General features: G+C 42.7%; 2 protein-coding genes across 2 annotated transcripts; both read right to left on the minus strand.

Annotated features, from left to right (window-relative positions):
- Positions 1-1,152: 1,152 nt before the first annotated feature.
- Positions 1,153-3,813, minus strand: LOC143218518 (uncharacterized). The gene has a single exon (XM_076443743.1). The coding sequence runs from the start codon at positions 2,332-2,334 to the stop codon at positions 1,153-1,155; it is 1,182 nt and encodes a 393-aa protein (XP_076299858.1). The 5' UTR covers positions 2,335-3,813.
- Positions 3,814-16,306: 12,493 nt separating this feature from the next.
- On the minus strand, positions 16,307-17,880 carry LOC143218519 (uncharacterized). The gene has a single exon (XM_076443744.1). The coding sequence runs from the start codon at positions 17,453-17,455 to the stop codon at positions 16,724-16,726; it is 732 nt and encodes a 243-aa protein (XP_076299859.1). The 5' UTR covers positions 17,456-17,880; the 3' UTR covers positions 16,307-16,723.
- Between the last annotated feature and the right edge of the window lie 8,498 nt (positions 17,881-26,378).

Consider the following 26,378-nt stretch of genomic DNA (forward strand, 5'->3'; position numbering starts at 1 on the left):
AGAACTCGCACTTATCAGGATTTATCATTAGGCCGGCTTCCCTGATTCTATTCAATACGCGTTTGAGCCATTCGAGGTGTTCTTTGAACGTTTTGGTGACGATAATTATATCGTCTAGATACGAAAACGCGTGGGGCTCCATTTCTGGGCCTATTAACCGGTCCAATAATCGCTGAAAAGTTGCGGGTGCTCCTGTCAGATCATACGGCATGCGGCGGAAATGGAAACGACCTTTTCCCGGTACCGTAAAAGCTGTTATTTCGCGGCTTCCTTCCTCTAACGGAATTTGGAAATACGCTTGACTGAAGTCGATGATCGAGATATACTTCGCGGCTCGTAATTTGTCTAGGATTTGCGTCATGAGCGGTAACGGGTACGCATCTTTCTTCGAGACCTCGTTAACTTTTCGGAAATCGAGACAAAAACGGTATTTACCGTTGGGTTTCTTAACCATCACGATCGGACTTGACCAACCACTTTGCGATGGCTCTATTATACCGTCGGCCAGTAGCTTATCTACTTCCTTATATATGGCCTCCTGTACTTTCGGGGAGACGGCATAATATCGTTGTTTAATTGGAGGATGGTCGCCCACTTCGATTCTGTGGCTAGTCAAGTTCGTCATTCCGGTCATATCGTTAAATTCCGGTAACGTGGTCTCGAGAAGCTCTTTTAATTGCCGCTTTTCGGCTTCCTCAATCGTTTGCAGACCACAACATACGGTGTCGGGGTTAGTATTCTCGAAAGGGAATGTCTCATTTGGCCGTTTCGCAAAATACCACACCGAATTGTGGTATTCGGCTACTATGCCGAACTTCGCGATTGAATCGGTTCCTAATAGCAGGGGTGTCACCAGATTGTCTAGGACTCGCGCAAATATCTCACGTTTCTCTCTGCCTATTTTTAACGAAAAACGTGCCTCATCGACTGCTCGATCTATTGCGCCAGTGGCGAGGAGGAAATAGCAAGGTTTATCTGTCGTTGTGATTTTGATAATTTTCTCCTCGACGTTCTCGAGGGTTTCCTGGCTCACAAAGGTTAACGATGAGCCAGAGTCTATTAAAGCGCGGGTCGCGAACTTGCCGATGTACGCGTCGACGGTCAGTAGAAGCGGTCGGTATGCATCCCCATTCACCATTACGCGGGCCGATATTAATTCGGGTGAAGTCTCTCCTGACCCCTTGATCGACTTCCCCCTTCGTTTCCCGACCGTTTACTGTACCTTCGGCAGCGATTTATCGTAATCCCCTCCGCTCCGCATCCGTAGCAGTGCAGTTGCGGTTCTTCGCGGCAGTCTCGGGACAGGTGGCCAGTCTTATGACAATTCCAGCATTGATGCTGGTACTTCCCGGTGGCACGCGGTTTATCGCGTCGCGGCCATTGTTGCACTGCCACGGCTGCACTCTCTTTTGTTGTACGAGTTGGGGGGTCGCGGGATGTACTACGTGATCTATTCCCGGATCGGCATCTGTCGCGTCCCCCCGGTGTCGTCGAAGGTTGTTTGCTCGCGACTGACTCCCGAGGTTTGCGAAGTGCCGATCCGGTTCGAGATTCCCTACGGAAGGATCGGGGAAGTCGATCGCCCGATTCGTCACTTTCTCCACCACTGGCGGAAGATACCGCGTTCGCGCACCCAAACGTGACCGATCTACCCCTACCGGGTGATTTTGCGCGTGAATATCTATTCGTGTCGAATGCCAAACTGGAGTGTACCATTTCCGATGGTTTGGGATTCCCCCGTTTGCTACGTTCTTCGATTCGGTCCTCCTCCACTAATCTGTCCGCCGCGTCATCAACCGTTCTTAACGACTTTCTTACTATCGTTTGTCGCAGTGATAGTTTCGCGCGTTCATATAAAGTCCTCACCATTCTCTCCTCTGACCACCGCGGCTGTAATTTATCGAACATCGTGGTCATTGCCATTACGTACTCGCGGACGGGCTCTGCATCATCCTGGAATCGTTCCCTAATGTTCCGTTCCAGATTGAATTGATATTCGGGGTCCCCGAAAAATTCACGAAACGCGGCCGCGAATTCTTCCCAACTCCCACTGCGACTTCCTCTGCGTTTGTGCCAACGCTTTGCTGTTCCCCCGAGACACACTGCTACGCAGTCGATTAACTCTAAGTCCTCTATACCGTGATACTGTTGGTGTTGTTTGAGGTCCTCCAGAAATTCTTCTGGGTCCTCTCCCACTTCACCGGAGAACTTTAACCTCCATCGCCTAATTATCTCGGCGATGAGAGTTCCTCTATAATTTAATTCTCGGGGTCTCGCTCCGCGTGGCACTTCCGCGTCGGAGTCGTCATGGGACTCGGGATTCGCCCTCGGCATTTCTCATACCGGACCGCGCTGTCGTACGGGGGACCAAGGCCTCCACCTTTGGTTCTGCGGCACCCTTAAACTAAATTCGCGGGGCGGTGATCTGCCGACGCCTTCATTCTCCCCTTGCGGATTAATGCGCAAGGCCGCTATATGATCTAACGCGTCCCCGTAGTCCGATTCTCCGCCGTCGTTCCCGCGTTCCGTTTTCGGTAAATTCAACCAACTTCTCATTTTAATTCGGGAACCTCGATACCAAACTCGAAACAGAGCTCCCGTAACCGCAGCCGTATGACCCGAAACGAAATTTTTCCGATATATCACGCTTTAGGTAGAGAGAGCGCGTTTTTCTTTCCCGTATTGCTAATTGTTTTCGTAATTATCACGACGCTAATTCTTCTTTTACCGACACGAATTCCGACTTTCTTGCTGCCTCCTCCCAGCTCTTTCTCGTTTTGTTTATCGCAAAAGGGGGAAAACAACAACCTAGTCGAAACGCTAAAGTGGACCCTTTTCGCAAATTTTTCACGCGCCTGCCCGTCGACAGTGTTTCTGCGCGTTCGCCAAGAGACAACCGGTATTTTTCGCAAACTGTTCGCCAATTTCCGACCAGTTAGTCGTTTCGCAAAGTATCTTCTAAAAGGGTCCCGCAAATTTAAGTAATTGTTGAATTCCTTTAATTCAACCGCAAAGGGGATAATATTCGTCTAGACTACGGACGATATACCGGACAACAAACCAGACTTCCTCCACCACATGTATCACATAAAAAAAATTTTATACACAAAAAAAAAATGTTCATGTGGGTGGGTTAAATTTGGGGCACATCATATCAACAATCGTTACATATAAACGGTTCAAATTCAAATTATGCGAGAATATCGCAGTCGCGGGTGGATTACGCCGTATGAGATACCTTCCCCGCGACCGAGAATTTCTCAATATTGCCAATTTCAAATAACGGCAAATAAACAAACGTGTGCCATTCCGAAAAAAAACAATTTGCATAAATTTTTACAATAAATTATCAATCAATTTTTGGAGTGGGTAAATATTGAGGAAAGTGGAATGGTATACAAGAGGAGCACAATATAAAAATGTATATCGGTATTGTGGACCTCTACGGGCGGACCACCTCTAGGGGCGATCCTAGTCCCGTAACGGTATTACCCACAATAAACAATTTATAAATTGTCCCTCGTATTGGGGATTATTGGGGCGAAACTCAAGATTCCTGGGCGGGTCACACTCGGTGGTGTGTCCCTATCCCACGAAATCAAGTGTTACCCCTCCGCCAATAACGAGGTCCAAACACAATTAAATAAACACAATAAATATGCACAGTATGTAAAAAAAAGTTTTGCAATGAGAAAAAAAAGAATCAGACTGTGAAGGAAGCGTGATCGATATTAATTTATAAGGAGGCTCGACACGGAATTCAGGCTCGATACGGAATTCATAAAGATTCGACACGACGTGTTATTTCGTTGATCGCTCGCAGGGGACTGTCTCTTTTTATTTTTAAACAAAATCACAACGTAAACATTAACAAAACATTAACGCAATCAATAAAAACATATATAACACTTGCAATCAATAAAAACATATATAACACTTGCAATCAATAAAAACATATATAACATGCACACTTACATCATTATTACAATTCGGCCGTCCTGACGACAAATCGTCCCGATTTACCGAAATATAAACAACAAATATATACCGATGACAAATATATGTCGATTCACAGCTTACAACTCTCGGCCGTCCTGACGACAAATCGTCTCGATTTAATATCTAAATATAAAATTAAACACCTAAATCTACGGTGACGGTCGCCACGGTCGCATGTTGGCGGCTTCCCATGTTCCACGGTAGGGTATTTGCGACAACTGGAACCCCTCTACATCTTTGATTACGTATCGATCGTTTCGCAATACACGATCGATCTCGTACGGTCCTTTAAACCGCGGAATCATTTTTGTTGACACTCCTGGGGTGCAATCGTAATTCTTGATGAACACCTTATCTCCAACCCTATATTTATTCGGAACCTTATGTCTTTTATCGAAAGTGCGTTGTTGTGACTCCTGATTCTTCCGAATCTGTTCACTAGCTTCTTTTCGGAGGCTGTTTAAATCACGGGAAACACTAATCTTTCCACTGATTTCCAACATATCACGCAACCCATCTATGACCTCACCACGCTGTTGCATCCCAAACAGTAACATACTCGGACTCTTGTTGGTAGACTTACAAAAAGTATTATTGCACGCAAATTCAACCTCTCGCAACACATTGTGCCATACCACACCACGCTCACTCATCAATTTAGCGATCATCGGCAAAATTGTGCGATTATATCTTTCTACCTGCCCGTTCGCCTGAGGGGAAGCGGTCGCTATCATAACGTGTTGTATATTATACTCTTGTGTAAACTCATCAAATTCACGAGACGTAAAACAACTTCCTCGGTCCGAAACGATACGCAGTGGCCGACTATAATGCTCGAAATACGATTTTAAACACTTTATAAGATCGGCGGTGTTCGTTGTTTTAGTTGGATACATTTTAATATACTTAGTGAACGCGTCGACTACAACAAATATATAATTGTAACGCGATTTGTGCGATCTCGAAACAGGAGCCAAATGATCAATGTGTAGCGTATCAAAAGGTGCATCCCCTTTCGGTATACAGTGCAAGGTACCTTCCAACTTTCCGTAGTTTGGCGTGTACGCGATACATTTCAAACAGCCACGAATGTGTTTCTCGATCTTGGATCTCATATCCGGAAACCAATAAGTATCTGCAATGTTCCGCGCGGTTTTCTCAATTCCGACGTGTCCCATCTCATTGTGGTATTTATACATAACGCTCGATTCCAAATTGCTCGGCACGTAAAACAAAATTTTACCCTGATACTTCCGATATACTAGACCGTTCCTCATTTCGTACAATTTACTTTCCGTGGTTTCTAACTCTGTACGGATTTTCTCGATATCTTTATCATTATGTTGGCATAGCGCTAAATTTCTATCGAACGAATTGTCTTCGATCACGAGAACCTGACGACTTAACGAGTCTACGTGGAGCATACGCGAACCAGCCCTATGCTCTAGCACATAGTCGTAATTTTGCATTTCAAGTACCCAACGTGCAATTCGAGGATTGGTCTCTTTTTTATTTAGTGTCAAACTAAGAGCTTGACAATCCGTAAGTATCTTAAATTTTATTCCTAGTAAATATGTTCGGAAACGGCGGAGGGCAGAAACGATTGCTAGTGTTTCTAACTCGAAACTATGATAGCGCGATTCAATCTCGGTTGTTCGTTTAGAAAAGTAAAATACTGGATGCAGCTTCTTGTCGGCTTTCCTTTGCAACAGGATAGCACCAAACCCCGACGCGCTCGCGTCACAATGCAACTCAGTCTCGTCTCGCGGAGAATAAATACTTAATATCGGCGCGTTTAACAATCGATTCTTAAGCATCTCGAACGCTTGTTTTTCTTTTTCGCCTAACTGAAACTTCGCATCCTTTCTCGTCAAATCGTACAAAGGCTTCGCGAGGATAGAAAAACCCTCAATAAATTTCCGAAAATATGAACAGAGGCCTAAAAATCCCTGCACCTCTCGAACATTTCGCGGGAGAGGAAATTTCTTTACCGCCTCGAGTCCTTGTTCCGTCGGCCTAATTCCTTCGTTCGTTACAGTATAACCCAAATAATCGAGTTTTGTTTGGAGAAATCTGCATTTATCTAACCGTAAATTCAAAAGATTCGCTGTAAGTAGTTTAAATACTTTTCCGAGGACTTCCATATGATGTTCTATCGTCTCAGTCGCGATAAGAAAATCATCCAAATAAACAGATATTTCGCCCTCATTGATTAGTTCTTTAAAGATTTCCGTGACGTAGCGTTGGAATTTAAGAGGCGCACCTTTTAACCCGAATGGCATCCTCGTGTATTCGTATTGCCCGAAAGGCGTTACGAACGATGTAAATTTAACCGACGCTTCGTCCATCTTAACATGGAAAAATCCATCTTTTAAATCGAGTGTCGTGAAATATTTTTTTCCCTCCAGTAGATCTAATTGATCTTCGATCAATGGCAGAGGAAAGTTATCGCGAACCGTGATTTTATTCAATGTGCGGAAATCTACGCACATTCTAATTTCTCCGTTCTTTTTCTTCGTCAGAACGATAGGAGATGCGTACTCGGATGTGCTCTCCCTAATTATACCTCTTTCTAATAATCCGTCGAGGATACAACGTAATTTATTTTTCTCATCATACGATAATCTACGAGGTGAAAATGAAAAAGGTTTGTCGTTCGTAAGCGTTAATTTCATCGTATTTTCTACGCTTGGCTCTGCAGGTCTTTGTGCGTTAATGTACGTCTTATTAAACAACTCGCGTGCTCGTATCTTAATCTCAGCCGAAAGGCTCTCGTCGAAATGCATGTCGTCGGCACTAATGCACGCGTTAACCTGATCTACCTCAATGTTCATAATGTCGGCTATATCGTTACATTCTACCGTTTCTTCTCTACTCAACGACAACTTGGCAATTTTCATGAAGTCGCGTCCTAAAACTAATGGGTTTTTCATCGTTTCATCCGGTACAATTCTCAACGTAACATAATATTTTACTGCGTCATAAATAATCGTAGCTCGCATCTTTCCTAAAACGTTCAAGTCACTACCATTAATTCCATGAAACCTATCTGAATCGCGATCGGTCATAAAACACATTCTCGGAATGTAACCCTCTTTAACAAAACTAATCGGGCTCCCTGAATCAATTAGTGCGTTTACTTTTGTACTGAAACTACCGCTCTCGCTACTTATCTGTAATTCTACCGCACGCCGAAAGTCATCGACTTCTTTCCGCCCACGGGTAATGTAGTTGACTTCGCCCCTCGTTGTCTGTGTGCTGCATTGATTTGCTCGATGACCCATCTGTCCGCACGTGAAACAGGAACCCCTTTCTCTTGCTGGCTTCGTACAATCAGCTGAGAAGTGACCCGGCTCGTTGCAATTAAAACATCTCCGCCCGGTGCTCGCTGATCCTTGTCCTTCCCTCGGCGATGGCCTTCCCGATCCTTGTCCTTCCCTCGGCAATGGCCTTCCTGATCCGACAGCTGAAGGGCCTGTTGTTTGGTGCCGTATGGGTAGTCTACCGGATCCATCCAACGGTGTGACTTTACCCGACAGCAAAACTCCTTCCGATAATCGCGGTCTTCCCGCCGGCAACTTGACGTTTGTGAAAGCCGTCAGTATTTCATCCACGGACTTATAACACTGTACCTTAGCTTGTATTTGCAATTCCCTATTCGGTATACCGTCAACGACGTAGCTAAGTAATTCTGTTTCCGAAACAGGCACTCGGTTTGCAAGGATTGTCTTATCATGCACGTAATCGGCGAAAGATTCTTCCACGGCCCATTTCCTCGTTTCAAGCTCGCGTCTCAAACATAAAGGATCTAGTCGTTGCCCGTACAGCCTCTTCAACTCTTTCAAAAGCTCATCGGTGCCTAATTCCACACAGTCCATTCTAGAATGATACCACTTCAATGCGCGACCCGTCAATCTGCTACACACTAGAGCTTTCGCTTGGTGGTTGTCCAACTCGTACGTCGACAGGAGTCCTCTCACCTGTTTCTCCCACCGGTCAAAGTCCTTACTATTCCCACCAAATTCACCCACTATTTCTTTCAACTCTTGCCACTTCTTCACTCTCGTCCGTCCAGATGCGCTTGCTTCTGATCTTGGCGTCTCCCGTAACAACGCCAATTCTCTTCTAAACAGTTCGTTCTCTCGTACAACAACGTCTCGTTCTCTCCTTAGAACGTCTAATTCGCGTAAAGTTATCTCGTCCACCAGCCCTCTCGTATCGGGTCGATGGCGAGTCTCGTCGCTCGTCCCCGCAACCGGTTCTTCCGTACACCCATCATCTGTCATAGCTAATTCTTCCACTGTGACACCAGCACCCAATAAACGTTTTATCAGTTCGGCCTTCGTACCAGTCGATTGCAAATTCTTGGCTTTCAGCTTCTCTTTCAGTTCCGGTACCGTAAGAGAACAACTCATTTTAAAGCGACACGGTATGAAATTTCACACAAATGTCCGTCACGTAACTTCACGTAAAACCGACTTGAAATTGAAATTGCGAAACGACTGTCTCAATCCCACTTCTGAAAATTATAAGGAGGCTCGACACGGAATTCAGGCTCGATACGGAATTCATAAAGATTCGACACGACGTGTTATTTCGTTGATCGCTCGCAGGGGACTGTCTCTTTTTATTTTTAAACAAAATCACAACGTAAACATTAACAAAACATTAACGCAATCAATAAAAACATATATAACACTTGCAATCAATAAAAACATATATAACACTTGCAATCAATAAAAACATATATAACATGCACACTTACATCATTCTTACAATTCGGCCGTCCTGACGACAAATCGTCCCGATTTACCGAAATATAAACAACAAATATATACCGATGACAAATATATGTCGATTCACAGCTTACAACTCTCGGCCGTCCTGACGACAAATCGTCTCGATTTAATATCTAAATATAAAATTAAACACCTAAATCTACGGTGACGGTCGCCACGGTCGCATGTTGGCGGCTTCCCATGTTCCACGGTAGGGTATTTGCGACAACTGGAACCCCTCTACATCTTTGATTACGTATCGATCGTTTCGCAATACACGATCGATCTCGTACGGTCCTTTAAACCGCGGAATCATTTTTGTTGACACTCCTGGGGTGCAATCGTAATTCTTGATGAACACCTTATCTCCAACCCTATATTTATTCGGAACCTTATGTCTTTTATCGAAAGTGCGTTGTTGTGACTCCTGATTCTTCCGAATCTGTTCACTAGCTTCTTTTCGGAGGCTGTTTAAATCACGGGAAACACTAATCTTTCCACTGATTTCCAACATATCACGCAACCCATCTATGACCTCACCACGCTGTTGCATCCCAAACAGTAACATACTCGGACTCTTGTTGGTAGACTTACAAAAAGTATTATTGCACGCAAATTCAACCTCTCGCAACACATTGTGCCATACCACACCACGCTCACTCATCAATTTAGCGATCATCGGCAAAATTGTGCGATTATATCTTTCTACCTGCCCGTTCGCCTGAGGGGAAGCGGTCGCTATCATAACGTGTTGTATATTATACTCTTGTGTAAACTCATCAAATTCACGAGACGTAAAACAACTTCCTCGGTCCGAAACGATACGCAGTGGCCGACTATAATGCTCGAAATACGATTTTAAACACTTTATAAGATCGGCGGTGTTCGTTGTTTTAGTTGGATACATTTTAATATACTTAGTGAACGCGTCGACTACAACAAATATATAATTGTAACGCGATTTGTGCGATCTCGAAACAGGAGCCAAATGATCAATGTGTAGCGTATCAAAAGGTGCATCCCCTTTCGGTATACAGTGCAAGGTACCTTCCAACTTTCCGTAGTTTGGCGTGTACGCGATACATTTCAAACAGCCACGAATGTGTTTCTCGATCTTGGATCTCATATCCGGAAACCAATAAGTATCTGCAATGTTCCGCGCGGTTTTCTCAATTCCGACGTGTCCCATCTCATTGTGGTATTTATACATAACGCTCGATTCCAAATTGCTCGGCACGTAAAACAAAATTTTACCCTGATACTTCCGATATACTAGACCGTTCCTCATTTCGTACAATTTACTTTCCGTGGTTTCTAACTCTGTACGGATTTTCTCGATATCTTTATCATTATGTTGGCATAGCGCTAAATTTCTATCGAACGAATTGTCTTCGATCACGAGAACCTGACGACTTAACGAGTCTACGTGGAGCATACGCGAACCAGCCCTATGCTCTAGCACATAGTCGTAATTTTGCATTTCAAGTACCCAACGTGCAATTCGAGGATTGGTCTCTTTTTTATTTAGTGTCAAACTAAGAGCTTGACAATCCGTAAGTATCTTAAATTTTATTCCTAGTAAATATGTTCGGAAACGGCGGAGGGCAGAAACGATTGCTAGTGTTTCTAACTCGAAACTATGATAGCGCGATTCAATCTCGGTTGTTCGTTTAGAAAAGTAAAATACTGGATGCAGCTTCTTGTCGGCTTTCCTTTGCAACAGGATAGCACCAAACCCCGACGCGCTCGCGTCACAATGCAACTCAGTCTCGTCTCGCGGAGAATAAATACTTAATATCGGCGCGTTTAACAATCGATTCTTAAGCATCTCGAACGCTTGTTTTTCTTTTTCGCCTAACTGAAACTTCGCATCCTTTCTCGTCAAATCGTACAAAGGCTTCGCGAGGATAGAAAAACCCTCAATAAATTTCCGAAAATATGAACAGAGGCCTAAAAATCCCTGCACCTCTCGAACATTTCGCGGGAGAGGAAATTTCTTTACCGCCTCGAGTCCTTGTTCCGTCGGCCTAATTCCTTCGTTCGTTACAGTATAACCCAAATAATCGAGTTTTGTTTGGAGAAATCTGCATTTATCTAACCGTAAATTCAAAAGATTCGCTGTAAGTAGTTTAAATACTTTTCCGAGGACTTCCATATGATGTTCTATCGTCTCAGTCGCGATAAGAAAATCATCCAAATAAACAGATATTTCGCCCTCATTGATTAGTTCTTTAAAGATTTCCGTGACGTAGCGTTGGAATTTAAGAGGCGCACCTTTTAACCCGAATGGCATCCTCGTGTATTCGTATTGCCCGAAAGGCGTTACGAACGATGTAAATTTAACCGACGCTTCGTCCATCTTAACATGGAAAAATCCATCTTTTAAATCGAGTGTCGTGAAATATTTTTTTCCCTCCAGTAGATCTAATTGATCTTCGATCAATGGCAGAGGAAAGTTATCGCGAACCGTGATTTTATTCAATGTGCGGAAATCTACGCACATTCTAATTTCTCCGTTCTTTTTCTTCGTCAGAACGATAGGAGATGCGTACTCGGATGTGCTCTCCCTAATTATACCTCTTTCTAATAATCCGTCGAGGATACAACGTAATTTATTTTTCTCATCATACGATAATCTACGAGGTGAAAATGAAAAAGGTTTGTCGTTCGTAAGCGTTAATTTCATCGTATTTTCTACGCTTGGCTCTGCAGGTCTTTGTGCGTTAATGTACGTCTTATTAAACAACTCGCGTGCTCGTATCTTAATCTCAGCCGAAAGGCTCTCGTCGAAATGCATGTCGTCGGCACTAATGCACGCGTTAACCTGATCTACCTCAATGTTCATAATGTCGGCTATATCGTTACATTCTACCGTTTCTTCTCTACTCAACGACAACTTGGCAATTTTCATGAAGTCGCGTCCTAAAACTAATGGGTTTTTCATCGTTTCATCCGGTACAATTCTCAACGTAACATAATATTTTACTGCGTCATAAATAATCGTAGCTCGCATCTTTCCTAAAACGTTCAAGTCACTACCATTAATTCCATGAAACCTATCTGAATCGCGATCGGTCATAAAACACATTCTCGGAATGTAACCCTCTTTAACAAAACTAATCGGGCTCCCTGAATCAATTAGTGCGTTTACTTTTGTACTGAAACTACCGCTCTCGCTACTTATCTGTAATTCTACCGCACGCCGAAAGTCATCGACTTCTTTCCGCCCACGGGTAATGTAGTTGACTTCGCCCCTCGTTGTCTGTGTGCTGCATTGATTTGCTCGATGACCCATCTGTCCGCACGTGAAACAGGAACCCCTTTCTCTTGCTGGCTTCGTACAATCAGCTGAGAAGTGACCCGGCTCGTTGCAATTAAAACATCTCCGCCCGGTGCTCGCTGATCCTTGTCCTTCCCTCGGCGATGGCCTTCCCGATCCTTGTCCTTCCCTCGGCAATGGCCTTCCTGATCCGACAGCTGAAGGGCCTGTTGTTTGGTGCCGTATGGGTAGTCTACCGGATCCATCCAACGGTGTGACTTTACCCGACAGCAAAACTCCTTCCGATAATCGCGGTCTTCCCGCCGGCAACTTGACGTTTGTGAAAGCCGTCAGTATTTCATCCACGGACTTATAACACTGTACCTTAGCTTGTATTTGCAATTCCCTATTCGGTATACCGTCAACGACGTAGCTAAGTAATTCTGTTTCCGAAACAGGCACTCGGTTTGCAAGGATTGTCTTATCATGCACGTAATCGGCGAAAGATTCTTCCACGGCCCATTTCCTCGTTTCAAGCTCGCGTCTCAAACATAAAGGATCTAGTCGTTGCCCGTACAGCCTCTTCAACTCTTTCAAAAGCTCATCGGTGCCTAATTCCACACAGTCCATTCTAGAATGATACCACTTCAATGCGCGACCCGTCAATCTGCTACACACTAGAGCTTTCGCTTGGTGGTTGTCCAACTCGTACGTCGACAGGAGTCCTCTCACCTGTTTCTCCCACCGGTCAAAGTCCTTACTATTCCCACCAAATTCACCCACTATTTCTTTCAACTCTTGCCACTTCTTCACTCTCGTCCGTCCAGATGCGCTTGCTTCTGATCTTGGCGTCTCCCGTAACAACGCCAATTCTCTTCTAAACAGTTCGTTCTCTCGTACAACAACGTCTCGTTCTCTCCTTAGAACGTCTAATTCGCGTAAAGTTATCTCGTCCACCAGCCCTCTCGTATCGGGTCGATGGCGAGTCTCGTCGCTCGTCCCCGCAACCGGTTCTTCCGTACACCCATCATCTGTCATAGCTAATTCTTCCACTGTGACACCAGCACCCAATAAACGTTTTATCAGTTCGGCCTTCGTACCAGTCGATTGCAAATTCTTGGCTTTCAGCTTCTCTTTCAGTTCCGGTACCGTAAGAGAACAACTCATTTTAAAGCGACACGGTATGAAATTTCACACAAATGTCCGTCACGTAACTTCACGTAAAACCGACTTGAAATTGAAATTGCGAAACGACTGTCTCAATCCCACTTCTGAAAATTATAAGGAGGCTCGACACGGAATTCAGGCTCGATACGGAATTCATAAAGATTCGACACGACGTGTTATTTCGTTGATCGCTCGCAGGGGACTGTCTCTTTTTATTTTTAAACAAAATCACAACGTAAACATTAACAAAACATTAACGCAATCAATAAAAACATATATAACACTTGCAATCAATAAAAACATATATAACACTTGCAATCAATAAAAACATATATAACATGCACACTTACATCATTCTTACAAATTGAATAACGTGAACTTTATATTAGTTTTTAATTTTGTTTAGTCTTGTATATTTTAATTATTTTATCTGTAATATGGCCAATTTATCAAAATAAAGTTACCCTACTACTATCAGCAACAGATTACCTGAAGGTCCGTTAATATTTATTAAATAATGGATTGAAATTGGAATCAATAATGTTATTCAGACGGAACAAAATGAAATTACCGAAATTATTACTATTACTAGTAGCAAATAATGTGAAATTGCGCTGAGTGTACGCGCGATCACGTTTCCTTCCCTGATCATCAATCCTGAAAATAAATTTTATGTACACCCGGTATATTGTAACGGCGGAATGGCACACGAAATTCGAAAATGTAATGAACAAAGACCCTCGTAGAGGACCTTGAACAGAGAACAGGCTGTTGTAAATACGACGTGACACCGTAATATCTTTTCAACAGCCTGTTGCTGTGTTTACGAGGTGCTGGTTCATTGGTTCGAGCGAGACAAAGAAAGTACCGCTCAAGGACGGATCGTGTTTCTCTACTACGCGACCGTTTCGTTCGCCCGATTCCAATTCACACGTTTCGCTTTCGAAATTAGAATTTTCCCGTGAGAGCCCCGAGCTTCCTCACGCGTCTCTTTTTAAAAAAGCCTATTTCACATCGCTTTTTACGGCGAGATTTCCGCAATGTTCGGGCGCCAATTTGTCACGCCGGTTATTTCCCTGCGAACAGAGAGCTAACCGACTTCGAGAAATTATGGCCTTGCGACCGGGCCACGCTCGGTCGCGCGACACGTGCTCCTCTCGAGACAAAAGATCTGCGCAGATTCGAACGGAACGACAAAATTGTACACGAAGTGAACGGGCGCCAGGTACGATACCGTACCACGCGAAACTCTCGAACGGTTCGCTCGGTTTTCAAAAGGACGTCGAATCTGCGAACATCGTTTAGGCCGGTGACGGCCACGGACGGGTCCAGGGTACCACGTGAGGAAAGGAACGGGGCATTCCCCGCGACGGGAACGTTTCTCACGAGAAATGGAATTACTCGATGATTCTCGGGCAAAGTAACGTCGTTTATTAAAGCGAGATGGTCATACAATCCGCCGGCCGATGCCGGCGGTAGTCACTAGATTTGCCGGCGCGAACACGAAAGTGACGGCGCTTGTTCGGCCGATAGCGCGGAATAATTTCGATCGCGTCGAGCTCGGTCGTCACAGGACTTCGCGTGAGTTTACAAGCCACGAGGGCACGAATTCGACCGAGCTCCGGTAACGTACGCGTTCCTAATTCGAGACTGGGCGAAACGTGCGAACGATGAACGATGCGAAACGATTACGGCGCGTTATCCTCCCGAAAAACGATCCGAGGGCAGCCCAAAGAATTACCGGACGAATATCGTGGGTCCCGAATAGCTCGTGCACGAGGATTCGGCGACACACGATCCGTGGCCTCGCGAACCTCTTAGGAGAGCGACTCCTGGTCAACGGTAAACGCGGGTGAACACACGGTACACCGCGGTACGAATTTTCGCGAACTCGAATAACGTCCCCGAACCAACACGAACTGGTCACTAAATATGTTGATATTTTCAAGGGAAAGAGGAACGATAGGGTTAATGAGAAAGATAGCCTTTTGGTATAAGTTCACTTTTAATAGTAAAGAGACAAAATGACTTCTTGTTGGCACATGTTACTTGAGCAACGATCACGAATCAACTAACTGAAAATTACCGGTAACACAAGTAGTGTGCTCTGGCACCTTAATACTAGGTTTTGCTCACGCAACTGCGGTGAGCTTATCGACGTGCGATAACTTTACTTCTCAACAAACTCTTCTTTTATTTTCGTAATCTCCTGCGTGATTTGTTTAGTATCGTCCATCACTTCCGTCAACAGTGCCCTTAGCAGATGATTTTGCTCCACCAGTGTTTGCAGTGTTGTGTCCTGCCGTGCAGGACAGCTGGGGCTACTACTGCTTCCTGGTTCCGCTGGCTCTGGCTCTTGCCTCCTTTTCCTCTCTTTCCCTATGTTTTTTTAATAATGACTGGGATGGGATATCCACATCGCTGATGGCAGTGACTGAAAATGAAATATATTTTAATGAAAAAAGATTTACTAATTACAATTGATACTTAATGTTTAATATGTAGGGTGCTTCTGATTCTATATACGATTGCTGGTCAAGATAAAATATCGCATCAAAATCTCGCGTGATATTGAATCCCAGGAAAGTCTTTGGTTGACCAAGAGCAATGATCTTGAGTGATCTTTTGATCGCTTCCTCGGCGTGATTCATTAAGGACGCGTTGTCTCCTACCAGCAGAAAATCGTCCACGTATATGATGAGGAATAGTTTCGTCTTTTCATTCATAATGTAAAGGCATGGATCAGCATCACTTTGCGCCAAATTTTCCTTTTCGAGGACCCTTTTTAGTTCATCATACCACGCTTTTGCTGATTGCTTTAGGCCGTAAATGCTTCTCTTTAATCTGCATACCTTTTCTTCTTTATCAGCACTAATATACAGGGTGGAGCAGTAACTATTAGCACCTCAGATATCTTCGAAACTATAAGTTTCACAGAAATATTTGCTGAAATAATATTGCACAGTACGAAGGGGGCCATCCGGTGGCGATAATAGTTTTTTTGCAGGTGGACGTACTTCGGACATTTGAAGGTCACCTCCATTTTTTTTAATGGATCGGTATGTTTTGGCTTCCGTATCACGATAGAGGATCTTAAAACGAGTTCAACGACCTATTACATAAGGTCATTCAAGGTCATAGAAAGTAAAGAAATGCGATAATACTTATGGTTTTGGTAGTAAATGAAACATGTTTATAGTAGGTGTTCGAAATGTTGACCATCACTGTCAATGCACTGTTGGATTCTTTTTACGATTGATTGACTTGCAAGTCTTACGGTGTCAGAACTTATTGACGCACAGGCTGCAATAATTCGCTGTTGCATATCGTAGGACGTAGTTGGTACTTCTTTGTACACTTTCTCTTTCAGTGTTCCCCACAGAAAGAAATCTGGAGGTGTTAAGTCTGGTGAACGAGCTGGCCACGATATTGGACCGCCGCGTCCAATCCAACGATTTCGAAATTTTTCATCGAGTTCCCTTCGCGCAATCAATGAATAATGTGCAGGACATCCATCATGTTAGTACCACATGGTTTGTCGTGTAAGTAAAGGTAACTCTTCTAGCAAAAGACCCAATGTATCCTTAATAAAATTAGCATAGATGTTGCCATTCAAATTTCCATTGATAAAATAAGGACCAATAATTTTATCACCTATGATACCACACCATACATTCACAGACCATTGTTTTTGATGTTCAACCTGTCGCAGCCAATGTGGATTTTCCGTTGCCCATAAATGCATGTTGTGTAAATTAACATTCCCGTGATTTGTGAATGTTGCTTCATCGGTAAATAAGACGGTATTAAAAAAAGACTCATTGTTTTGAATCTGACGTATAGCCCATCGACAAAACTCAACGCAATTCATGAAGTCGTTCCCATGCAATTCTTGGTGAAGACTAACATGATACGGATGAAATTTGTGACGGTGCAAAATGCGAAGTATGCTCCTCCTACTGATGCCAGATTCGCGTTCAATTTGTCGCGAACTAATATGAGGATTTCTAGACACACTTGCGAGCACACTGATTTCCATTTCTTCGTTAATTACTTGTTTCTGGTGTTCACTTTTACGAACACCTAAACTACCGGTTTGCCTAAGTTTATCACACACATTTTTAAATGTTTGACGCGAAGGCTGAGACCGATGTGGATATCGTTCAGCATACAAGTTTTTCGCCCTTACAGAATTTTTTTGGCATTCGCCATAAATAAGAAGCATATCGACCTGCTCTTCAAACGGATACATCGTGCCGCATTGACTGATTTATCGATACTAATCTTATCATGTTTATCTTATCCTGCAAACTATTAAAGTGCCCTTCAAGCAGTGATTAAACTCAGTGAAGTAAACGGTAAACATTACGCATTCCTCTACTGTTTACAGTACGTATGTTTCATTTACTACCAAAACCATAAGTATTATCGCATTTCTTTACTTTCTATGACCTTGAATGACCTTATGTAATAGGTCGTTGAACTCGTTTTAAGATCCTCTATCGTGATACGGAAGCCAAAACATACCGATCCATTAAAAAAAATGGAGGTGACCTTCAAATGTCCGAAGTACGTCCACCTGCAAAAAAACTATTATCGCCACCGGATGGCCCCCTTCGTACTGTGCAATATTATTTCAGCAAATATTTCTGTGAAACTTATAGTTTCGAAGATATCTGAGGTGCTAATAGTTACTGCCCCACCCTGTATAATTCGGGTTGTGCCATGTATATGTTCTCCTTCAGTCTTCCGTTTAAAAATGCGGTCTTTGCATCATATTGCCTTACATGATATTTTCTGTTTCCTGCTAGTGTGAGAAGTGCTTTAATTGTGACATGCCTTACCACGGGAGCAAATACCTCATCATAGTCCTGCCCATATTTCTGCGAAAAACCTTGTGCGACTAGGCGAGCCTTGTATTTTGGTCTTCCAGAATCGTCCTGCTTCAGCTTGAACACCCATTTGCTGCCGATGACTTTTCTTCCTTCGGGCAGATCGACAAGATCCCAGGTGTCGTTTGCTAATAACGACTCCATTTCCTCATTCATTGCCCTTTTCCAATTTTCGCCATCGGGTTGAAGCAAGGCTTCCTTTGCTGTGCGTGGCTCAATTTTATGAAATGATAGTTTTACTACTTCGCCATACCTTTCAGGTGGTTGTTTTTGTCGGTGTGAAGTTCTTCGTGGTGGATTTATTCCATCATCTTCTGCCTTAACCGGTTCTCGAGGATTGGAATCCTCAAATACTTCATCATCTGCCTCATCCGTCTCAATCTTAGTATTGATGATATCGTCGATCGGGTTTTCATCAGTTTGTTCTTCATTCAGTTTGTTTTCACCATCCTTCTCGTAGTGTTTTTTTATCATGTGCATTCTCATTATCCTTATCGTATTGCGAGAGCGTGATTTCAACACTCGAACCTGAATTAAATAAATGCTCATTAACAAATACGACATCTCTGCTTACCTTTATTTTTCTTGTATTTTTATCCACAAGACGATAAGCTTTAGAACCTTGTTCGTATCCTACAAAGGTAAGTAATTGAGCTTTGGCATCTAGCTTTCCACGAAATTGCTTTGGTACTTGAACATATGCATCACAGCCAAAAATCTGTATGTCACTTAAATTGGGTAGTTTTGATTCCCATAATTCATACGGTGTTCTCCCTATAGTGCTGCAGGGCAATATATTTTGCAAATATATTGCTGTATGGACTGCTTCGCCCCAGAACTCTTTTGCCATTTTTGCATCGATCAACATTGTTCTCGCCATTTCCATTAGGTATCGATTTTTTCTCACTGCCACCCCATTCTGTTGTGGTGAATAGGGCGCCGTGAGTTGCATCTTGATCCCGTTGTTGTCTAGGAAACACTTTAATTCACCCGTCACATACTCTCTTCCTCTGTCGGATCTGATTACTTTGGGCCTGCGATTGAATTTTGTCTTTACCATTTCAACGTAGGTTTTAATTGCCTCAGTTGTGTAAGACTTATTCCTCAACAGGTAAATGACTGTGAACCGACTGTAGTCGTCAATTATGGTCAATATATATTTTTTCCCACCAGGAGTTATCGTGCGCATAGGGCCACAGAGGTCTGTATGTAATAGATCCAATACGGCGTTTGTTGTCGTAGTTGATTTCTTTGGAAAAGATTTTCTTGGCATCTTTCCCTCAACGCACGCACCGCACGAAACTCTAGTTCCACAGTCTACAATTTTTATTCCATTAGCCAATCCATCTTTCTCCAGCCATTTAATTGTTGACAGATCGCGGTGACCTAGCTTGCGGTGCCATGTATGTTGACACTTGTCGGTGTGTGATAATACTGCCTGCTTCGCTTTATGGCACTGTATCAATTTATACAACCCATCACACATCTCACCTTGTGCAACAACTACGTCAGCTTTCATTATGTCGCATCCTTGTCGCCCAAACTTGACGTTGTATCCATTTTCAATCAGTTTTCTCACAAATAGCAGATTTCCATGTAAGTTGGGCACATAGAGTACGTTTCTAACCTCAATGCATGTAATTTTTCCGTTGGCCTTTATGCATTTTAATTCACCATTGCCAATACCTTGAGTGCGCGTGATATTTCCATCAGCCAACTTAACTACATCGTTCAGTTGTGTTAGGTTCTTGAAAAACTTTCTATCACCGCTCATGTGACTAGTAGCGCCTGAATCTATACACCAAACAGATGTCTCAACGAATTCCTTGTCATGTGCAATGAAACAATGATATTCTTCCCTTTCATCGTCGGTATCATTCGATTCGACTTTGCCAGCATGCTGTCTTTCTTTATTCATTTTACTTTTCCATTGCTTGTACCGTGTACATTCATTGCGAAAGTGCCCTGACTTCTTGCAAAAATAACAATTTTTAATTTTATTGAATGATCTTAACGCTGACTCACCTTGAGTTTCGTCAATGGAGTTTTTTCTTCTCTTATACTCGTCTATTAATTTTCCTGTTACTAATGCCAGTGTTAATTCATCCTCTGATCGTGATTCGAGAGCAGTGACTAGGGAGTCATATGAGTTTGGCAGACTTCCAAGTATTATGGCAATTTGTAATGTGGTGGTAAGTGGTTCACCTAGAGCAGCATATTTGTTAATTTTATTCATAACTAGCTTTCCCCGCCACGCGTTGCTGTGGCTCAGAATTTTTTAAATTTATGTTTTTACCTGTCACGGATGTGACATTTATATGTTTTATTATTATTATTTTATTATTTATACATCAGTGTTTTCGCAAACGTGCCACATTCACATAACTTGAAGTAAGCAGTTAGCGTTGTAGTTGTCCAGTGGAAAAAGTCGTCAAAACTTTTGAAGGAATGGACTATTTCGTATGCTGATTTCTCATAAACGTCTGGTTCATACCCCAGCTTTCTACGTTTAACCGTTCTCGATTGATGCCGTCACAAACAGACAGACAAACACGGTTTTAGCTTTCTATGTTTAGTCGTTCTCAATTGATCCTTTTACAAACATACAGACAGACACGATCTTATGAAAGTAATAGTTTGAAAGGTTGATATACATATAATATGTGGAAAGGGTTATTGAGGCAATAAACACACCTTGATTCGTCTAAAATAAGAGAATAATTTATTTTAATGAGATGAGTTGGACTAGGATCACACAAAATTGCACGTGGTTTACTAACCTAAAATAAGAGAATCAACAATTAATGTTTATGCTCCCACTTCTCTGTTAATCGATGCTTGTTGAACAAATCTTGAACAGTTTTAACCTCAGATGTTGGACAAGCACTGGTCTCCCAACCCACAGTCTTTCAATAGGCTGCTATTATTATTTTCAACACTCCACTTTTCAAAATCTCTATCTCTCTGTATTTCTGTCTTTCCTCGACAGCTTCTACTCCTTTCCATCTCGTGGCGCCACCTTCGTAACGTCTCATCCTTCAAGGCGCATCTGCATGTGCCTTAAACTTACATACATGTCATAAAATTTAATTAAAGCCTTAACCTACTGCAATGCTTCTTGATACACGACATTCTTGACGGTCCTATTGGAAGTGCAAATGAATAGGTGAGAAGGGCTGCTAACTCGAGAACAGGCGACGTAAAATTGTCCGTGAGAGAAACAATCCGACCTAAGATCTATCCCGGCAATCTGCAACGTCTGTCCCTGAGCTTTATTAATGGTCATTGCGAAGCAAACGCTAATCGGAAACTGAATTCTTTTAAATTGAAAGGGGAAGTTGGTTGGGATGATTGGGATCCTAGGAATAAAGACCATTTCACCCTTGCCACTACCTGTCAGGATCATAGCATGAATGACATGGCGGTGAAGGGCCTTAATTAACAATCTCGTGCCGTTACAAAGCTTGGGGGGGGGGGGTTCAAGTTCCTCATCAACATTACAGGGACACCAATTTTAACTTTAAGAATATGAGCGGGAAGCCCGGGAACAGCTATTGACTCTAGGAACTCTGTAGGGTATTGAACAGACTCATCTGCAGTTACTGTACTGTTCAAAGACCTGTAGTGCATTTCTTCAGCTTCAAACATATCGAGCACTGCCGAGTTGATCGAGGTGGCCTGATCATTCGTTAGTGTTAGGATGGCTCTGTTACAGAGCCACTGCTCAGACTGATTAGATATGTTAGCAGCATCAGGGTACACTCGGGAGATCAGGTCTTCAATTGTTGACACAACATTACAGAGCTGGGGTGACAGTGTCACGTTGTCATCGCTGCCGATAGTGCCATCTCCTATTCTGAGTAGGAGAGAAGAGAAGCTGGCACTCTCCTCGCTGCCGCCAAGTTGAACTCTCATGTTGGTGGTGAGAGTTACTTTTTCGATGGCAGGCCAAAGGGTGGACTGTTTCAAACATTTGCAAATCCGGAATTGCTCCGGCAGGGAGGGTATCAACGGCGGACTTAAAACTCTGAACATAAGAATTGCTGTTGTGTAGCATTTCTTGAAGTTCCCTGAGCAAGGCAATGTTCATATTGGTAAAATTACCTGCTCGTTGCTCAGCCTGAGAGAGATAATCTGCAATGAAGTACAATTGCAGAAATTTCGGTTGAATTTCATTTTCGGAAGGCAAGAGGGAGCCGATTAAATGATAAACTTGCCCTTGGACTTTAAAAGTAGGCATGAAGTTACCCTCGGATATAACATTTGCTCCAAATGAGGTCATTTGAAATGCAGAGTTATATGAATGTACTTTTTTGAAGAAATGACGCGATTCAGGCCTATCACCGGTCAATAAAGAATTAAGTGGCTCTGGAGGCGACTGAATTAGGGGCAATCTGACCTTGCCAGAACTACAACACATTCCAACAGTCTCTCCCTTCCACTTCAAAGCATTGCAAAAGACACACACGCGTTCCATTCGTCCAATATCAGACTCCACGTGATAATTAATTAATGGATTATATTGAAATCCACCCATGTCTTTTCTTATCCACGGCAGCAGAGCAAGTCCCTCCGGTTGTTGTCCAGCGCCCAATAGACCAGGTTGGTGTCCTTCATTTGGTCTTCTTTCTTGCACCAACACTGCCTCATCACTTCTTCGAGTCGTATGTCTGAGGCGGTCTAACTCCAGACGAACTTCCCTTTGTGTAGAACTTTCTCTACTCCGTGAAGCCGAATGCCGCGCTCTATCAGAGGTGAAACGTTGCTCACGCTCAGCCTCCGATTCAGTAGCTCGCGATCTTGAAAGTCGAGCTCTATTAGAAGCTAAGCGTTCGTTACGTTGAGTTTCTGATTCTCGGAACCTGAGAGTAGATTGTATTTCTCTCGTATCTCTCCGGCGTTGTTGACGTTCGAGATCGGTCTCGTTTTCTCGAACACACCTGACTTTAGCAGCATTGTGCGATCTCCTTCCAAGATTCGGTCGCTTGCAAGATGGCATAGTGCAAACGATTAAAGATAAAAAAGGATAAAAGATGTAACAAAGAAATAAAAAAGAGATAAAGAAGGGGTAGAATGAGTAGAAAGGGAAAAAGGGTAGAAAAGGGTTAAAAAGGGTAATAAGGGTAAAAAAAGTAAAAGGGGCAAAAAGGGGTAAGAAATAAAAATTAAATATTGAATGCAGTTGAATACAGTCAATAAGCAAAGCGGTATTCCAAAAAGGCAGACTTTTCTTCACGAAATGCGCCGAAGAAAATTTATTTTTAATCTTCCAAGCTACCCATATTAATACCACCCAATGCAACACTTTGCTTGCGAGAAACTCGGCCATCTGGCGGTGGCCGCGGTAGCTGGCGCCGCGTGGTCTCTCTCTCTCTCTCTCTCTCTCTCTCTCTCTCTCTGGAAGGTTTTAGAGCAAACCGCATTCGAAAAAGTCCATTCGATCAAAAGTTATAAGCAGAAATGTGCCGAAAAGATAATAAAATCGTGTCTGTCTGTATGTTGTAACGGCATCACTTGAGAACGGCTCAACGTAGAAAGCTGGGGTTTGGTCCGTTAAACGCGGCTTTGCCACGGGAAGGTTTAAGAGCAAAGAGCATTCGAAAAAGTCCATTCGATCAAAAGTTATAAGCAGAAATGTGCCGAAAAGAGAGCGAAAAAGTTGACTTTTTTCACTAATGACGTCACAACTTTTGAACCAATAGACTTTTTTGAATGCGGTTTGTTCCTAAACCTTCCCGAAGAAACGCCGCGTTTAACGGTCCAAACCCCAGCTTTCTACGTTGAGTCGTTCTCAAGTGTTGCCGTTACAAACATACAGACAGACACGATTTTATTATATATAGAGATAGAGATAGAGATGGTACTTACATGCTCTTCCATGTCACCACTCTCGTCAAGCCTCTGATTCACGATACTTTTCAATAAAATCACTCTCGTAGATAACGTGGATTTTTCATGGTAACTTTTCAATGAATTCCAGGCATCCTTTGCATGTCTTGCTTCTCTAATGTGCATCAATTGGTTGTCCTCCACGAGTAAACCGATCGTAGCACGTGCTTTATCGTCCTTCATCTGCCACTCAGCTGTTATAGGATTAGGCATTTCCCCAACGATTGCATCCCAGCAATTCTCCTTTATCAGCAAGAGTTCGAGTTTGTACTTCCATGTATAATAATTATCATTATTTAATTTCTCGATTGTAACTCTCATTGCGTCAGCCATTTTTCAATAGAGGCCTGGGCCCATAACCTGTTGCAATACGAATCCGATAACTGCACGGCGATCCCAGCAGATACACGACTTTTATACAGGCAGTAACAAACTATGCCTCACAGCAATCACTTTATTAATAATATTTATTAATTAAACGTTAGAAAAGTTTACATAAATATGTAACGAATGATATAAGAGAAAGACGCGTGTTTTACTCATGGACAACTTGACAACAGTGATGGTAGGTAAGGCGCTTTTTTCGCGCATGCGCGACAATTCTAACCTCAGACGGCCTCAGTCATGTACGAAGATCGGGTACCTTAGCCGCCCCGCTAATTTTTGGCCCCTGCCGTAGGGCAGCGCCATAGCTGCCACAGTTCCCCACAAACTTCGGACGTAGACACGGTCCTGACGAAACTCGCGCATGCGCGAAAAAAGCGCCTTACCTACCATCACTGCTTGACAACCATAAGAAGGTCGTTGGAACATCAATGTATATACGTAGTATTGATCTACATTATCGACGCTGACAAATTAGACGGTGTTATTCCTTTTGTGTCAGAAGATGTCGCGTATTCCAACAACTTTCATTTCTAAAATTGATTAATCAGAACATGGCTACGGTGAATATACACAGTTCAACGACCTACACACCATGACCTTGAAGTCGAATGCATGTTGCACCATTAATCGTGGAAATATCATATTTTATACAACTGTAAACATATATTAATTGATAAATATAGAAAAGTAGGCGATTAGACTTTTGTCCAGCTAAAATGGTCATTTGGCACACTGTGTCAGCGTCTGTACAATGTATAATGTATAATGTGTACGGTGTATATAGAACTATTTTAACTTACCGAAACGGCTATTTTTAAAAAGTTGCACTGAATACTTTTTCCACATTTCTTGAGGTTCTTCGGAAGTTTGAATTGTATTACGCAATTTGGACTTGGTTAGCGGTGGCCAATAACATTTACATATCTCCTTGCAACCAATTACTTGGCACCGCTTCCACCGTTTTGTCCTCTATAAACTGTACAACGGTCCACGTTCTTTTGCCTTGAGAATGCTGGGTTGCCTCCATTGTATTCCCTAATTACGATATAAATACAATTGATTAAAGAGATGCTCCGTGTATTACACGACGATATAATAACGATGATATACAGGGTGTCCCGTAACTGGTGGTACAACCGAGCAGGGGGTGATACTACATGTAAGAATAAGTCGAAAAAAGGAATAACATTTTTTTGTTTGACACTTCGTCTTCGAGAAAATCGAGTTTAAAGTTCCGCCAGTTCGCGTGCTTTAGTATACGCACAAAGTAGAATTGGTTGATCATGGTCAGACACGTCAGACTTCCTATATTGTGGAATAGCACGTGTATTCGCTGCATTTTCAAACTCATTTTTCTCGAAAACAAAGCCTTGTATCAAAAAATTTTATTCTATATTTTCGACTCAGTTTTTCATGTAGAATCACCCCCTGCTCAGTTGTACCACCAGTTACGGGACAGCCTGTATATTATAAGATCACAGGAAATTTCTGAAACACGTTCTCGAAGCTCTAGCACAAGACTGTTTTGTCGCGCAGCAACGCACGGTGCACAGTGGTCCCAAAACCCGAAAACGTGGCCAAAACCTCAAGACGTTCTTGGATTAAATTGAAAATTTGTGATGATATGTTTTTAAGGTCGCTGATTACGAATCTGAACTTAGAATTTCGAAAAACAAAATGGCCGATCCAATATGGCGGACGGGTATTTGAAAAAATGATTCGATTTCTATAAAAATTGGTAATACGATGTTTTCTGGATCTCTGATTACGAATTTGAATTGAAAAATTTGATGGAACAGGAAGGTTGATTCAAATATAGCAATATTTGCAATAGAGGAATGAGGCATTGGTAAATAAAACTTTAATACACTTATCATTAAATTGCGATTATTCAATCAATCTAGTAATGGTATCAGTTAAAAATAAATTTCGTCATCGCGTTTGTATCCTTATTTATTCTTGGCGATGCTAATAAGTCAACTGCTTCTGCAGATAGGCTTCGCAACT

This window comes from Lasioglossum baleicum, chromosome 19, assembly GCF_051020765.1.
Source record: "Lasioglossum baleicum chromosome 19, iyLasBale1, whole genome shotgun sequence".
Lineage (NCBI taxonomy): Eukaryota > Metazoa > Arthropoda > Insecta > Hymenoptera > Halictidae > Lasioglossum > Lasioglossum baleicum.